Source organism: Pleuronectes platessa, chromosome 19, assembly GCF_947347685.1.
Source record: "Pleuronectes platessa chromosome 19, fPlePla1.1, whole genome shotgun sequence".
NCBI lineage: Eukaryota > Metazoa > Chordata > Actinopteri > Pleuronectiformes > Pleuronectidae > Pleuronectes > Pleuronectes platessa.
The window spans coordinates 2,075,595-2,093,998 of NC_070644.1; the positions used below are offsets into that span (position 1 = coordinate 2,075,595).

The 18,404-nt window shown below is 40.4% G+C and overlaps 1 protein-coding gene and 1 long non-coding RNA gene across 5 annotated transcripts; both read left to right on the forward strand.

Moving 5' to 3' along the window:
* Positions 1–1,039: 1,039 nt before the first annotated feature.
* LOC128425162 (uncharacterized) lies at positions 1,040–15,571 on the forward strand. 4 transcript variants are annotated; one of them, XR_008333093.1, is made up of 5 exons: positions 1,040–1,156; positions 1,562–1,744; positions 2,366–2,452; positions 2,580–2,644; positions 3,330–3,594. It is a non-coding gene; the product is annotated as an uncharacterized LOC128425162 (long non-coding RNA). The 4 variants fall into 4 exon arrangements; XR_008333095.1 differs by having other exon boundaries at positions 3,335–3,594; XR_008333096.1 differs by lacking the exons at positions 2,580–2,644; positions 3,330–3,594 and adding an exon at positions 15,316–15,571.
* cetn3 (centrin 3) lies at positions 10,162–14,494 on the forward strand. Its single transcript, XM_053411689.1, has 5 exons — positions 10,162–10,365; positions 10,932–11,067; positions 12,732–12,846; positions 12,971–13,162; positions 13,967–14,494. Exons 1-5 carry the CDS (start codon positions 10,349–10,351, stop codon positions 14,008–14,010), a joined length of 504 nt encoding a protein of 167 aa, XP_053267664.1. The 5' UTR covers positions 10,162–10,348; the 3' UTR covers positions 14,011–14,494.
* Positions 15,572–18,404: the final 2,833 nt, after the last annotated feature.

The following is an 18,404-nucleotide window of genomic DNA, read 5'->3' on the forward strand; positions in this document are numbered from 1 at the left end:
CCAAGAAGAATGGACAAACCTTTCCATCTCTAGATGTGCCAAGCTGGTAGAGACATACCCCAAAAGACTTGCAGCTGTAATTGCAGCGAAAGGGGGTTCTACCAAGTATTGACACAGGGGGGTGAATACTTATGCACCCAACAGATGTCAACCTTTTTGTTCTCATTATTGTTTGTGTCACAATAAAATTTATTTTGCACCTCCAAAGTACTATGCATGTTTTCTTGATCAAACGGGAAAAAGTTTATTTAAGTCTATTTGAATTCCAGTTAGTAACAGTACATAATGGGAAAAAGTCCAAGGGGGGTGAATACTTATGCAAGGCACTGTAGATGATGGGAAGAGGAAACAGAGCAATAAGTCAAAATCCACTAAGCTGATTTTCTGATATTTCTGATTGCTCAGAACAATGAGTTATTAAAAGTGCTGTATTCATTTTTGGAATTGCTAACTAGCCAACATTAACAGCTGTGTACTTATCCAACCCAGTCTCATCAGAAAACGTTCAATGGCAACGTTGGTCCACTTGGACCGACGTTACCATCTCACAATCTGAGAGGCCAGATTGTGAGATGGTAACATTTAGTCCTCCCATTGTTTTGCATTGGCGTGTTCTCACGTCACGTGACTCTCAAGCTCCCGTCTGCGGAGAGGAAAACATGGCGGAGATTCCTTGTTTTTTCAGATCAAAATATAATTTTGTAACTTAGTTTGGGCATAAAAATACATTCTGACACCATTTCTAGCGAGTAATGTGCTCTTTGCTTCCACAGTCTTCAGCCAGTTCGTGCTTATGATAAATATTTTAATAGTTATCACGCATGTTTTTAGGGTTGCTATGATGGTTGCCATGCCACCACGGCGCAGCGTGGTGTTTAAATCACCGTCCCTGCGTGGTGTCCTTCAGTGATCGTGAATATTATTCATGTTATATAATAGTAATATTTGAGGCTAGATTACATCTCTAATGAGAAGGAACCTGCGAGTCTGTTCATACCGAGGCCGGCCCGACCGCGCGACCGGACCGAGTGCGCGAGCGGACATGACGTGTGGCTGTCGTAAAAACCCTATTTGTAAACAACCAGTCCTTTAACTCGGGGCTGCGTCATAAACACGGAGCGCTTGGAAGACCACGATGTCATCTTCCTTCTGTCAGGTAAGTAGTTTATTGTTTTTAAAGATCGTTACGATCTAGGTTTACAGTCCGAGTGTGGAGAGAGTCCGTCAATCCACACTATGGAAGCTGTTCATCAGCTAATACGCCATTGTTAGCCACATGCTTCAGCCCACGGTAGCCTGTGCTACCTGGGAGGTGAATACATGGTTGTTGAAACCAGTTCAAGACGCTTAGCTCATCATTGAGGGACGCTACAATATAAATATAAACATGAATTTGATTTATGAATGCTTTAGATTAATATGGAGTGTATTTGTCTACCATTACTCCACAATATCAGATCAATTTGGTTTAATGTATAGTATGCAATATGACAATGTTTTCATGTTATGGAGTTGCAATTCATTTTATAAAACAATTGCTATGTTCTGTTTTTTAATCAAGGAGGATCAAAGTGAAGCTACAGGAGTTTCATTAACGTCAACAACTTGGACCAAACAGTTTGTTTTGCTTGATGAAGAGCAGGAAGGGCAGCCTGGAGAGAAAGAGTAGCCGGGTTGAGCCCACTACCATCATCCACGTACCACGAGGAAGATGAGGGAGAGAAATGATCCTACCATTAAAGAGGTACTTTTAAGTTATATACCAGAAAAACCATTTTATATAATTTGCCAAATATACATTTTTATTAAATCCCCAAAGTACGCTTGCTGAAATACAAGTTAATATCACACTGAAAGAATTTTGATCAATCATGCTTCCCTGCTGTGATTGTTTAACTGGGAAAAAACAACTTTTTCCACAGGAAGGCAAGTAAATTTAAGGAATACATGTGCAAAGTTTTCCTCTGTTATGTATAATGATGACCCCCATCAAACATAATGTTAGCAATATTTACACCTTTTAATTTATACTGTTTATTTCTGTCTACATGTGTGAATTTGCCTTCATTAGTTTCAGAAAAGAGCGATGATGTATCGGTCAGTGGGCGGCAGCACGAGACTCCGCAAACTAGTCTGTAAGCAAAGTAGACGAAGGCATCGAGGTTGCGGCCTGCCATCATTGTTATTTTGCTTAAGGGACTGAATATGTTTCATGCAGAAATATTAGCATTTCCCTTATATCTACCAAAACTGCTTGTTTCACAGACTGCAGTTTTGTTTTGATCCGATGTGGTGTGCAAATACAACCGTATCGGCAATGGGTTGTGGGGCATTAACATTTGTAACTCTAATTTTGTTTTGACAGACTGTGAAAAGAACGTTGAGAACATCACCACTCTACAGGAAGACACAGTCCAGTAATGGTTGTCAGAAGTTCAGTAGTGAACGACAGGTACTGTGGGAAAATGTGTGTCATTGTTGTACAATGTCCTTTGACTCTGTTTAAACAAGGTCAACACAAAAAGGTTTGATTGTAAACTGATATCGGTACGAATTCATGTTATTCTCCTCCTCAAAAGAAACAAACAATCAAAATTACCTGCAGAAAGCCCCTGATGGACGCTTCAGCTGCATCGTCAGACTGGTGAGACAGCAAGATGCCAAATTTAATGCTAATTTATTTGTGTAACATTCTGTGACCAAATGTATAGATAACTTTTTGTGGATTGTAAAAATAGATAACCCATTTATTACAAAAAAACTACACTAGAATTACCGCACTGCGTTGTATGACTCCGCTAACCAGTGCAGTGTCCGTCTACATATTTCTACATATTTTCTCTCGTATAAATGACACTGTGTCTATTGACAACTGAAACCATAAGATGAGGTCAGTGTGGCCTTGACCTTTTTACTTTAAGACAAATACAAAGTTAGACAATCCGAAAACATGCAGTTATGCCTCCGGCGACTCGCTATTGCAGAGGCATTAAAACCGTAGTGTAGTAGATTGGATTTTATTGGTGTTACATTGGACATCTTGTATGGGTACACCAAAAAATATATTTGGTTTCACATTCTAGATGGCAATAAGCAGAGTCATCAACTCAGGAAAAATATTTCTGTAGAAAAATTTGCTACAATGCTACTCATGCTACTCCCTGGCAGCCTTAGGAAGGCATTAGCTTGCTGTGTGGTAGCTGTTAGCTTCAGCATTTTTAGTTTTTAGCGGCCTGTCTGACGTTTATGTTTTTAAAAAAAAAATCAGAGGGAACCATCTTCATAATTTAACACTATGGTTTGTTTGTGTGTCCTTCAGTTCTCTCAAGAGAAGCAGTACAGGTGTGCCTCAGCTCCACGGTCCCTCCTGCAGCCTCCGCTCCTGATGCTAACCTCATGTCTCCATCACACCAAGCAGCAGACCTGGATTGACAGACCTTTCTCCAGAGCTGCCCCCTCCCTCTGAAACCCCCCTCTCCAAAACACTATTTGTGTAGTTTTTAAAGTATTTTTTGCATGAGAATTGTTGATCATATCATTTCCAGCAGATGCCTTAATATAATGTTTGTGCACAATAAATGACATTGTTCATAACATATTGGTATTTCCTTGCACTTCTACACCATGATATTGGCAGATAAGATGCTGATTACATTAAAGCAGTGAATGCTCTTCTTCAAGCAACATAAACAAACAACGATCCAATGGATCTGAAGTAGAATGGGCACATTACATTCTGTAGAGAATGCTTCAGTTATGGAAGTCAGAAAATAACTTTATCTGAGGTTCCAGTCCTTTATAGTCACAGCAAAGCACACAGGTCTGGTTGTCTAAGTGGCTCCCATATCATTGTTTAAGATGTGTAACATCAAGTTTGTGTTTCAGTGCAAAATTAGTCATTAGTCAAGAGTTCACCCTCTTGTTTACACTAAAATTAGGTGACCCAGATGTTTCATAATGTATCTGATAAGGTCTTATGAGAAACATTCTTAACATTAAAGAAATCAACACAGAGGATAGCAATAACTGTTTGACTTTAATCAGTAGCTGGTAATCGGCAGCCTGACTTATTCAAACACATTAATACTACAATGAATGAGGCAGGGCCTTCTATCGGGTTAGGGTTAACGCGACAATTAACGCGACAATTAAGAAACTCACATCGCAAGCTGGAATGGAACCTTTCGGCAGTCCGAGTTTGCCGCACGGACTATAAAGGAGGCGGCACAACATCTACATAAGGAAGTGAAGAGGGAAGACGCAAACTGAAGCGTGCTTAGTATCTGATCCCGTGCAAACAAATCTACAAACGCCAGAGAGGCGGCCGGTAAGACACCGAGCCCATCAGGAGAGACTGCGGACCCCAAATGAAATGTTTGTGCGTTCGATAGCCGCTAGTGTTAGCCACGGGGCCGAACCGGCAGTGCCGTGGTTAACCCTGTAAATGCCAGTGTTTGTCAAGTTTGATTCTCATTCATAATTTAATGATGTCATAATTGTTTAAATTAGGAACATGATTGTTGAGTGAGTTTATATGTTGCAGATTAATAAGTTAAAATGATTATGATGAAATTATATTATTAGGATGACATTTAAAAATTAGGTAAATGTAAATTATTTAAAATCTGTAATAGTAACTTAATAAAATCCCTAGATACATTAATAATGATAAAAGTGGGAGAATTCAGGTTGCACTTTGTTTAATTTAAGAGGGAAAAGGCAATAATTGTTGAAATATATATTTTCCAGAACATTGTAGAAACAACCTTTTTCTTGTTTATTGTTTTAAAAGGTTTTTCACCTAACTGCTACCTGCTTACTAGCAAACGACCTACTTGCCTGAAACCTTAAAATCACAAAATAAAAGAAGATAAAAAGGAAAAGAAAAGTGTGGTTATTGAGTGAAGCCCAGCAACTCTGCGTAGATTTCCAACTCCTTCAAGTGGAGACTGCACAAAGAAAGGGAGGAACTTGACAGTGTTGCTTAAAAAGGCTACTGTTTAAGCACTTTATTTGTTGCACTTTTTTGTCTGATGGAAAGTGTGGTGGGAGGCGAACATAAATCATTAACTGCTCTTAAGAATACAATTATTTAAAATATAGGTTAGGTTTCAGTTCAGAATTAGTTGAAAATCATTGTAATCAAAATGTCAATCAACCTACCTTGGTCAAATCTTAAACAAAGGTCTATTAATTAGGCTATATTGTGGTCATTGAGGCACAACAATAGTTTTCTGGTTGAATGTTCAGCTCAAGGCTAGAAGGCCCTACAAGTCATGATCAGAGGAACATGAATCAGAAGAAGTTCAGGTATTGCACATCTTTAGCATACCACCCAAAAATCCACTAGAATGCAGGAAACAACATCTACTTAAACCAACATTTCCTGGGGGTGGACCTTCAGCTATGTCTTTGCGTCACAGAATGTAACCAATGTTGTCCATCTCCAGTCGGCCGCTCCTATCAACGACTTCGGGCCCCAAAGGCCACCAGAATGCAGCGAACAACATGGATACAACGCCAAATTCCAACAATTCCCTGATATTTGAGCCACCAACGTGTGTGGCTGTGTGCGCGGCAAAATGTTGGTCACCCCCGACAAAATCTCCCTTCAAGGTTTTTTGAAAAGTTGGCAGCTCTGCATTGTCATATTGCATACTATACATTAAACCAAATTGATCTGATATTGTGGAGTAATGGTAGACAAATACACTCCTTATTAATCTAAAGCAGTCATAAATCAAATTCATGTTTATATTTATATTGTAGCGTCCCTCAATGATGAGCTAAGCGTCTTGAACTGGTTTCAACAACCATGTATGCACCTCCCAGGTAGCACAGGCTACGGTGGGCTGTAGCATGTGGCTAACAATGGCGTATTAGCTGATGAACAGCGTCCATAGTGTGGATTGACGGACTCTCTCCGCACTCGGACTGTAAACCTAGATCGTAACGATCTTTAAAAACAATAAACTACTTACCTGACAGAAGGAAGATGACATCGTGGTCTTCCAAGCGCTCCATGTTTATGACGCATCGCTGAGTTAAAGGACTGGTTGTTTACAAATAGGGTTTTTACGACAGCCACACGTAATGTCCGCTCGCGCACTCGGTCCGGTCGCGCGTTCGGGCCGGCCTCGGTATGAACAGACTCGCAGGATCCTTCTCAATAGAGATGTAATCTAGCCTCAAATATTACTATTATATAACATGAATAACATTCACGATCACTGAAGGACACCACGCAGGGACTGTGATTTAAACACCACGCTGCGCCGTGGTGGCATGGCAACCATCATAGCAACGATAAAAACATGCGTGATAACTATTAAAATATTTATCATAAGCACGAACTGGCTGAAGACTGTGGAAGCAAAGAGCACATTTCTCGCTAGAAATGGTGTCAGAATGTATTTTTATGCCCAAACTAAGTTACAAAATTATATTTTTATCTGAAAAAACAGGGAATCTCCGCCATGTTTTCCTCTCCGCAGACGGGAGCTTGAGAGTCACGTGACGTGAGAACACGCCAATGCAAAACAATGGGAGGACTAAATGTTACCATCTCACAATCTGGCCTCTCAGATTGTGAGATGGTAACGTCGGTCCAAGTGGACCAACGTTGCCCTTGAACGTTTTCTGATGAGACAGGGTTGACTTATCAGTGTATCAGCATTAAAGTTCTTTCCTTTACACACCGAGATGTAGATATCACATTGCTTTCTTAATTCTTGTTAACTCATTGATAAAATGCCATTAGAATCCGTTCTTTTGTCTTTCACAATCGAAGGTGAAGCGCAGCATCTTGGCTTTTTTCACACACATTTGATAAATAACTTTCAGCAAGCATGACACATAATCCAGTGAGAAACAGCAGTTTGCATTAAATGATGGGGCTACTGGCAGCATGGGTTAGACTTCAAAGCACAATATTAGCATTAAAAATGAGGAACATCCAGCTCCCTGACTTGAGGGTGCTTCTCTATCAGCTGTAACTGATTCTAAGCCTGAGAGTTCCTGAAGTTTCAGTGTAAAACCATTTGGAGATTTCATAAATTCCAGAGCTGTGACCAGATGACTGGAGCTTGGTTTACTTCTTGAGATAATAATTAATATTTCGTTTTTGGCACAAAAACAACATTTCATGTTAATCCCCTCATTCATGCTGGGTAGACTGCTGCCCCCTTCCTGTGAACACAGGTTGGGCTGGCTCAGAAACCAGTCCATAATTTCTTTGCTAACCAGCTAACATCAGTCAATATAGTGGAGGCAGTTTCCGAATTTCTATCCTTGGTTCTTTGATGCCCTACCCCCATCTCCTGCCTCTTGACAGGCAGCACAAGAGACCACTGTGCTTTGTACCTCTGCAGACTTATTAGTGGGGAGCTTACGACTACTCCCAGAAACACTCTGCTCCTCCTAGTTTTGTTCAGAATGCCTCCATGAATATGTTCCTGATGTACACCGTGTTGCCAACATCTGAAACCTTGAAACACAAAAAGGTAGCAAATTAAGATGTCTAAAGAATTTTGCTTTAATATGTTTTTAAAAATAAGATGCACATGCAATGGTTTTCTCTAGCTATACTTGTCGTTTAGGAAAGTAATACAAAGAAGTGGGAGTCCAGGGTGACCATGCATCAAGCGAAGAACATGGAGGAAAGATGATTGGATGTTTCACTCAATCCTACCTGAATAAGCCATGAGGTGTCTGAAGTGTGTTTCTGGTGCCATTATCTCTCTGCAGTCTGACTGGGCACCAGCCATCTGGATAACAAGAGGCGGGGTCAGGAGGTCGATATTCCACCTGACAATTATTTCGTTTTGGCACATCAAATGCAATGCTCAACAATGACCAGCAGATGTCAGTGATACCACAGCCTTGATTCAGAGGAACTGTTACAACGCTGGTTATAAATGTACAGTCTACGCAGTTTTAATGTCTATGAAATGTTTAAATTCTACATTTGATGATATATAAGTAATTGAATAGGTGAGTGACAATGCAACTTCATTATTATTATTATTGTTGTTGTTGTTGCTGCAACCGCGGTTATGGAGAAACAAGACTTTGTCTTTGTTTTCTCTTGCATCCCTCTGTAATAACAGGTGCCCAGTAGCTGAAAGATAACTACACTGTCTTCCCTGAAATGTGCAGATTTTTGTGAAGTTTTATGACCATACTTTACCTTGTAAAATTCATATTATAGTATTCCCATAATGAGTACAGTGATTCTTTCATGGTTTCCTCCCCAAACGTCCAGAAAATTGTCAGTAGGTCATACACATACCACGCAAAGATAGAATAGATGCCCAGTAGTTAAAATATAACTACGGTAAAAGCAGTTTTTAAGATTCCGCATACCTGCACATAATGGTATGTAAAGTGCTAGTTCATTATGTTGTGCATGTTAGACTTCTCTGTTGGAGGCTATTATCTAAAAGTAGTAGTGGCCACGCAAATACAGTATCACATAGCCTTAACTTTTCTTGGTAAAAGCAGGTTTGTAAAGCAGCAAAAGTTTTGAAGAAATCATAAGAGTAATTAAATTTGACTTTACTTAACGATGGGGGTGTAATGACAAACATCACATAACTGATCACTCATTCAGATACACACGTGCATACATACAAAAGGTGGTATTAAATAACAAAGTTTAAACATTTTCAAGCCGCAAACATTGTAGCACACTTTTGACTTTGTTTTTAACAATTTGAATTAAACTAGTGCAGAACTAAACATGCCTGTTCATGCTTGTCTGATTACTAGGTAGATCTATTATGGTCTATATCTGCAAGTTTATATAAAGTCTATATGGTATATATCTGCAAGTTTAAATACAGCCTATATTGTTTATATCTGCAAGTTTATATACAGTATATATGGTCTTTATCTCAGGTTATGTACAGTATTATATGGTCTATATCTACCATAGAGCAGGTTTGTCTTTGTTCACTGTAGTTGACTTTCAATCAAGTTCGGACGGTAAAAAGTGAATGGCTTGACCTAAACCAATCCGACAACACTTTGCTGCTGCTTGGCAACCACCGACCAATAGGAGGCTAGTCTGAAGGCGGGGACAAACGGATTTGTAGTGTTTAGTGATGGGAAGTTCGGATCTTTTTACCGTGTCGGTTCTTTGAATCTCGTTCAGTAAAATGAACGAATCTCTTTTTGAGTCATTTGTTCGTTTCAAGGGGGGGGGGGGGGGGGTGCAAACGATCCAAAGACTCGTACCCGGCAGATGAACGAGTCGTTCAACTCCCGACCGTGTGTTTGGATCAATGATCGGGTTCATCTGCCCACAGAGTCTTCGGCCGACGTGTCGGCCACACAGAGCGAGCTCATCTCGCCGGTGACCGCGGTGCGGGCGGCGCACGGGAAAATCGCCCGGCACCTCCATACCGCTGCACGTCCACCCGGACATGAACGGGAATCTATGGAGCTGGTGATTCGCACGCTGCCAGCACATCCAGCTGGCCCGCCGCATCCGCGGACACAGAGCTTAAACTGCTGCTGATCCACTGACTATAACAACGCCGCATTCAAATAAAAATGTGGGAAATAATATTGTACAGCATCTAATATTGTGTTGGTCATATTTAAATCATTCATTATTTCTTTTTGGGGGGGGGAAGAGAGGATAAAATAAAAGAATCGCATATTAAATCTTAATCGTTCAGCCCTATTCACAAGTCATAATGACTGGTTTTGTTATTTTCACTTTACATTTACACTTACAGTTTAGTGCAGTGTAATTATTTCCCGTGATAATTAAATGCCAGTGTGACAATAAATGACAATTTAAAACCATACAAACTGTCATGTTTTACTGTATTTAATAGAGGAGGTTTTCTTAAAAAATGTATGATCTGCCACACAAAAGCTGTCAGTCATGGCTGCTTTGTAACAGCGGTCACGCGAAAGGGGATGAGGTAACTGTTTCCTCTTCTGAGCCTATGGAGGTCACGTAGAAAATGATCCAAAGACTCGTACCCGGCAGATGAACGAATCGTTCACCTCCCGACCGTGTCTTCAGATCAGTGTTTCGTTCTTCTGCCAACAGAGTCTTCGGATCAGTGATTCGTTCATCTGCCGGATACGAGTCTTTGGATCCTTTTTCACGTGATCTGCATCAGCCTATGCAGCAGTCCCGATGCGCGGCCACGAGAAAATGAACGAATCTCTCTTTGAGAGAACTCGTTACTCCCGAGTCCTTGTAAGGATTCGTTCAAAACGAACGAATCGTTCACGACCGACACATCACTAGTAGTGTTGTCCTCTCCGTCGTTTTCAGCGGCAGCAACGTTTGATTTGAACGTTTCAAACATCTTCCAGCTCAGGGAACATGAGTTTGTCTGTCAGGTAAACAGCCTGTCTGCCGTGCTCCGTCTTCATTCCTCCACCACGGCTCACTTTAATGCGCCAACAAGTCTGCCTCCTCTGTGTTAGCTAGCGTTAGCACGTCTGGCTGTTCGAAAACTGTTCCGTGAAACGAGCTGCTGTTGTTTACTTATATTCACTAAGTCCCACTGTTGTGGGTCTCGTGGCTGCTGTTAAATTCCGTGGTTCCCTTTCAAGAAGCTCTTACCGTAAATGCTCTGCAGGGATTACTGCTGCAGTCCTTGTAAACCATTTATCGTTTTGTATTGCGTTCTTTACACTGATGCTAAAGCAACCTCAGTTAATGGTATAAAGTGACCCGACGTTTCCAGCATTTCCCCTCTAATTTCGTTATTTATCTATAAGACGAAAGGATGGTTACCTGTGTGACCCGGAGACACAGGGACACAAATAAGGATTAGTGGGTTTTAGTCTAGAGCTGTTTTGATGGGGTTATGATGGTTGCATTATAAGAATAACTCCAGACTGTCTCACAGAATATGTACTTTACTATACTGTACTATAACACTGGAAATTTATATTTTTAGAACTGACCTTTCTGCAGACAACGCCAAACGTCGGAAGAGGAGAGAGCTCACAGAAGACCAGAAACATGAAATCAAAGAAGTGTTGGAGTTGTTTGACACCGACAAAGACAAAGAAATCGATTATCACGAACTGAAGGTTAGCAGCCAAGGACCGCTAGTTATTTTACAGAAGACAGAGATCTGCTCTACTAACTATTGACAGTGATACATTCAGATTCACGGAATGCCATTAAATGTTGACCCTGTATATCAGTGCATTCGAAAAAAATTGACTTTTAACTCAATATTGGCTCAAACTGTAATCAGGATAAATTTTCCTCAAAAACAAGTAATGAAACCGAATCACAGTACACATTTTATTCATTATGTTTTACCAAAAAACAGACAATCATGAATAATGCAATAAAAATCATTTATCATATTCAGAGGTTAAGATGCGTTTTAAGTATCCGTTTACTAAAATAGAAAAAGATCATCTAAAGCAAATTCTTTCTCACATCTCTGGATCATCATCATCATCATATAAATAGAATAGTATTGAATGGGGCCTATATGACTCTGGTTAGCTCAATCCACCTGCAGGATGTTTGAGAATATGTGGTAATCAATAGAAATTTTATTTGTATAGCCCATATTCACAAATCACAATTTGTCTCGCGACAAAGGATCCGTCATTCCCACTACGATCAGCCCGCACGACATAGAATCCACCATACTGGATCCACCAACGTGACCTCCGACACGCGATCTACAAATCGCAATCCATGATGATGTGGTCACAGCTGTGGCCCTGGATCTGCGGGTAATAAGGCACAGGGACTCCGGGGAAGGGGTCAAGTCAGAAACATGTATTGATGTGATATGAATTACTTCAATGTGATAGGAATGAAGAAGAGGAAGGAGAAGCTCCTCGTGTCACGTGTCATAAATTCCCTCTGCACCATCAGGTGTTTTTTACCTTGTAATCAATGATACAATGATACAGGCCGAACTTGGGGGTACACTGAGGCTCAATGTAAATCTGACTGCCTACTGGTTTGTATGGTAGTATGATGAAAACCATGTGGCCCACTCAGTAGATCAACCATCAATACCTCTATGCCTTTTTAAACTAAACGCTTCCTATTTTAGAACAAAAGACAAGTAAAGTTCTGCCGCACTAATTAATGCATAGCGCCAGTTGATGTTATCAACCTTCTAGACCTATAGCAGTTTAGAAGGTAGAGCAGGTCTAAGACTGGACCAGTTCTAACTATAAGCTTTATCAAAAAGGAAGATTTTAAGCCTACTCTTAAACGTACAGATTTTGTCTGCCTCCCGAACTGAAAGTGGTAGATTATTCCACAGGAGAGGGGCTTGATAGCTGAAACCCTCCTGTTTCTCCCTCAAGACAGCAGTTTAGATAGTCAGAGCTGAGGTTGGTAATACGTTGGAAAACCCTGTAACTCCCAGGTTCACACCAGTGTCATTTTGTTTTAGTAATATTATCAAATATTGCGACTTTTGCTGTGAAATATGGTAAAACTGCCTAAAAACGGGTATTGCCTTAGATTGTATAAAACCTAACCTAAAGATATTCATTGGCCGTACATTGCGAAAGTTTAGGGCTCTTGAGATGTTTAGATTCTTATCCAGCACAAAATGTTGGTTTAAGAAATTTTGTGAATGCTCAGCCTAGCTAAGACACATTCAGTCATGGATAAAGAGGGTGTAAATGTATCCATTGTAATTAATGAATGAATTAAGAAATGTCCTAATACTTAAGTTTTGCCACATAATGTTTATGACAATTCCTAACAGGTGGCAATGCGTGCACTCGGCTTCGAGGTGAAGAAGGTGGACGTTCTGAAGATTCTTAAAGACTATGACAGAGAGGGAAACGGAAAAATAACCTTTGAGGATTTCAATGAAGTAGGTAAGTTGGCTTTCACCTCAAATGGAACTCTACAGACAGACACAGTAGAAAGGGAGGGAGAAGAACATGACACGCAAACACATGTCTCTGTGCTGCAGTAAACCCTGAACACCTCTTTTCACAGTGACTGATCGCATCCTGGAACGAAACCCAAAGGAGGAGATCGTGAAAGCCTTCAAGTTATTTGATGATGACGAATCAGGAAAGATCAATCTGAGGAACCTGAAACGTGTTGCAAGAGAACTCGGGGAGAACATCAGTGATGAGGAGCTGCGCAGCATGATTGATGAGTTTGACACAGACGGAGATGGAGAGAGTAAGCGGCTATTTTCACTAAAAGAAACCAACACATTAAATATATGGGGAGCCTTTAGCCATTTTCAAACACACTGTATTGAATTATAATTAAGTGAGGTAGATACGCGGACAAGCAACATGTCTGTTAAATTCTAGGAGCAGAAAGATGTGACAGGTCCCTTCTGAAAACAGATTTATTTTTGCCCCGTTTACCAGTAAAAAGACTCAAGGCTTCAATCATATTTCCAGCCAATGATACTGATGTGATTCTTTACTGTTTAAGGTTGGTGAATAATCAATCACTGGGTGTAACAGCAGCAGTTCACCACACCACAGCCTCAACAGCAGCTTCTCAAAATACAACCACACTTATTTGCTTTAATAAAACAAACAGGTTGTCATGCCTGCTATTCAGACAGATTCAAGCTTTAACAAATATTCACCTCTAAAATCTAATACAGACAAATATCAACACAGATTTAAAGTCAGTTCACAGTTGATTCTCCTGAAGAGAGAAGGCGAGTCATCTGTAGATGTGCCACACCCCAGACAGCCAGTAGGGGGCCGACACAAAGCACTAAAGGCCTATGTATGCTTCTCCGCTTTGATGGACACGGACAGATAGGACCGCCTCCTTTGCCGTGGAACCTCCTCACCGGGCTCCATTTGATTTTACATTTTGATTTGAGAGGAATTGTTTTGTATACGATTCTGAGCCTGTAAACTGGTGCTGCTGGCCTTTGATATGACAGTGGAGCAGAAACAATAACAAATTAATTGATTCTTGATTGACAGAATTAACTTCTTTCTGTCTGTCTTCCAGTAAACCAGGAGGAGTTTCTGTCCATCATGACTGGAGACTCCTGATGAGGAGACTGTGTCTCCTCATCAGAGACTAAGCTGGCGGCGCTCTGTTGGACTGGTTTTCCAATCTGAGTGAAACGACGTGACTGAACATGTGTGTGTGTGAGTAGGAAAGTGAACAATTGCCGATATGGACCCGTAGGTAGATTGTCTGACAAGTTGAACATCGACTGCACGGCTCGAGGCAGATGACGCTTAGGCTGTTGTTAAAAGCTGTTGATGTCATGCTGGTCTGTTTTTCACCTTTGCTTAAATGTTTTTGACTTTTACATGTTGTGTAACTTCACTTCCAAAGTTTGGATCAAAGGCCGAACCTTTTTCTTTATGGATTTGATTCGTTACATTCACAAATGGATGTGCTGTTTATTCTGTAACATAGGTTTCATACTGTAGCTGACCATTTCTGACTGGTTGTTTGTGCAGTTTACATAACAAATATATTTGAATGTGCTATTTAATTTGTACAAAATAAAATGGTTTGCCAGCAGGTCTTTTTTCCTTTATCTATGTTTTTCAGTTTGTTTCCAACAACAACTACTCTCCTCAATATTTAAGTAGTTGGGCGGCAAGTCCAAAAAACACAAAACACAATAACACAGTGTATTAATACTAAGTTAAAAAACGATTGAAAGTCATCTCAGTCACTTCATTCAGTTCACACATCCGCTTCATCCAATACTACTTTAATCTAAGGACATTTGTAGACATGAAGAGGCCTGGACAGAGGTGTGTGTAGCTACTCTTATTGTGAATGAGGGAGCTTTAATTATCTTCAAATGACAATCAATAGCCTGCAGCCACAACAATTAAGATCTGACCTGAACAATAGATACCTGGCTTCTCACATGAATGATCAGAAATAGCTGGACTGGGGTGTATCAGTTCAGTCTTATCAGCAAATGTTTATTTGTCACAAAAGCAATGGAAAGATTGTGAGACAATGGTCCCCTTTTTCATATCTTCATATGAATTTTACATTATATTATATCTTATGTAGTGTTTTTGTGTCGCTGTGGTTGGTGTGTCACTGTGATTGTTTTATGTCTGCGATTGTTTTGTATCACTGTGGCTGTTTTGTGTCACTTTGATTGTTTTGTCTCTTTGTTGTTGTTTTAATCTCTTTGTGGTTGTCTGGTGTCAATTTGTGGTTGTTTTGTGTCTCTTTGTGGTTGTGTTGTGTCTTTTTGTGATTGTTTTGTGTCCCTTTGTGGTTGTTTTGTGTCCGTGGTCATTTTTGATTTTGTCCTAAGGAAGATGAATGTATGTGTCAAGACTGAGTTTCAGGACGACTTTCTATGTTTTGTCCAGGTTTACATGGTTGCCTGCAGAATTGACTTCAATTGAACCCATCCTTGAGCTGTTCCTTAATTGACCACCAGAGAGAGCCAGTCATTCATTGAAGCTCAACACTGAACAGCTCATTGGAGTGTCAGCTTCATTACAACATGCTGTATATTCTGCTCTTTTCATGCACCGTCACACTTACAGTTTAGTGCAGTGTAATTATTCCCCGTGATAATTAAATGCCAGTGTGACAATAAATGACAATTTAAAACCATACAAACTGTCACGTTTTACTGTATTTAATTACATGGTTGCCTGCAGAATTGACTTCAATTGAACCCATCCTTGAGCTGTTCCTTAATTGACCACCAGAGAGAGCCAGTCATTCATTGAAGCTCAACACTGAACAGCTCATTGGAGTGTCAGCTTCATTACAACATGCTGTATATTCTGCTCTTTTCAGGCTGCGTCATGTAATTTACACTCACACAAATCACAGCGGGTTAGTCACTTTGTAAATATTTGTACTTAAGTTCCAGAGCCTGGGCTGACTCACCGAAGCAGCTGTGCATCAAATTAATATGTACTGTTACATTCAAAACATTCACAACAGCAAACGATGCGACAACATGAAACGATAAAAGAGATACTTGACCAGCTGATGTTTGAAACCATAATGGACCCAAAGCCCAACAGTATACATGAGAGCAACACTGAGAAATCCCATGTGGCGATGATGTATGTGTTGAAATAATTGACTGACCACAAACCCCTTTAGGCGGATCCTGCTGTGCTCCCTGTCATTTGTCTCCCCACAGACCTTTACATATTGATTTAGATGAAGGCCTATGGTCGCAAGTTGGTTAAACATGAAAAACATTGGCCAGCCTCACTTTTGATCTTTCTTAGCCCCCGTCTGCTGCTCAGATGATTAAGAGGGCTGTGGTTTTCTAACCCAATTTGCTTTGGTAATAACTTGAGCCAATCACACAATGACAGAGTAGAGGACTCAGTGGTTTTTCTCCTGTGTAATAAAGTTTTGAAGTTTCTCAAGGAGACAAATGAAAGTTAAGCAGTAATAAAAGGCTAAGAAACACACTCACACACACACTGCAGGGATTGTGTTACTGAGTATGTGCACTCAGACTGAAGGTCAGCACCGATGTTGATTATCACAACCTGCATCTGGCCATCACTACAGCGACAGACATCGTGGCTTGCCCTTGCACTGGCACATGCTCAGCTGTTGGTCCCGGCCTGGACCAGAGCAACACACCTCCAGAAATAAACCAACCCAGTTCTTCCCCAGTTACAGCCTCAAAGTCGCCCCCCTGTGGTTTTGACTATACGACTGCGTACATACACACTGAATTGCTGCTAATCATCGTGTGTTGATGAGATTTCTAAAAATACACCAGTCTGGCGAAGCTCGCAAGGGTCTGATTGCTCTCTGGTCAGGGGTAATAGCAGAGGTTAGCTAGGCTCCACATTTAGATGGGTTAATACGATGAGAGCACATTAACTGATGTTTTCTACACTGGTGTAGATTTGACTGTTTACTATTCCTCACAACTTCAACTGAGACAGTCGGTGAAGGCAAGACTGTGAAACAACATCCTATTAATAAATGTCCTGCAGCTGCCAGGAGAGAAGCAAAATGGCTTCACAGCGCCACAGTTACAGCCAGACTCTGACTTTTGTGCTTTGTCTGATCGTGATGAATTATTTCAGCCAGACTGTAGAAACTAAGATAGAGTGGTGGAGGAAGAATTCAGATCCCTTATTAAAAAACAACCACAAGCAAATTCAGTATATGTAGGTATTATCAGGAAAAGGTACTTCAAGTATCAAAAGTAAAAGTACTCAATGCAAAGAGAATTGGCCCCTAAAGTCACTGATGCTATTCCTTATGTATTAATGTCCAGGCAACGTTTAATGTTGGTTGAGGAGGTAGATTTTTACTCTTTATGTGGGACTGACACTAATCTTAATTTTCTGTCTGAGAAACCATAACAAACACCCATCAGCAAGTGGCCCCTTCCCATGTCTGGTTTCGTCAGACCAACAGTCAAAACTGAACTGTAATTCATGACATGCATCAAAACGTCACCTTGTTGCAGCTGAACACCTGAGACGTTTGATATTTTCACATGAAATATGACTTCAATGATTATCACTTATCCAAACAGTCACTAACTAGTTTTCTGATAATATACTGATCAACAAATAGTTTAAGCTCAAATTATATATGCCGTTGGATAGTTCATTCATTTTCAAGTTGCCATTCATGAAGGATCTTTATTTTGTGTGTAAGCGCTTGATATGTAGAGTATTTTCTTTTCCTGCCACTTTATGGTTTAGCTTCGCCACATTACAAATGGAAAGACATTTATTTGATAGCTGGTCCAGAATTTAGATCCAAAATACAACAAATAACATTTAACTTAAGATGAAAAAGGAAGGTAGCAAAATATACTAAAACGATGGTTGAATGTTTAGGTCGCAAGTTTATAACTTAAGATCTCTGTTTTATTTTTCATGCAAATGTTAATATTTCCATTGATGACAAGCTTGAAAGTATTTTTAGCCACTGACTATAGAATATTTCCTGCACACAAGAATCATAGTCTTGTTCTATATCATTAAGTCAAAGATCCAAGAGCTTCTTCCATTTCTGGTTTGCATGAATCGAATAACAGTTTTAAATGTTTTTATGTTTGCACAGTGTCTAATGGCCAGAGTCATTCAGCTCTTGTGCCCACCTCTATGGTGCCCACCTGTCAGTCATTAGGTGAGCTATGCCGGGCCATGTGACAACACTTAACCTCTGACCCTTACTGAGACAAGGGAACATGGGAGCGTTGGTAGGGTAGAGGGGTGAGGGGGTGCTGCTGCTGTACCGTTTAGGTTTGATAGATCTGGGATGGTAAGTTTGGCATTAAGCTGCACTTCTATCTATGACTGGCTGATTTGATTCCTGTCAGCTCAGGTTCTGTAGATGACGAGAAACAAGTTTCAGGTGATTCTCCGTGTTTATGACACGTGTCGGCTGCACATGGGACACCAGTGTCCAGGTGAGGGCCATGACCTTTGACTCTTCCCTAAAGAACGAC

Bases quoted from the DNA above. Each gene is read 5' to 3' on its own strand.
- cetn3 (XM_053411689.1), top strand. The intron at 11,068-12,731 runs GTTAGCAGCCAA...AATTCCTAACAG, and splicing joins TCGATTATCACGAACTGAAG to GTGGCAATGCGTGCACTCGG. The intron at 13,163-13,966 runs GTAAGCGGCTAT...TCTGTCTTCCAG, and splicing joins CACAGACGGAGATGGAGAGA to TAAACCAGGAGGAGTTTCTG.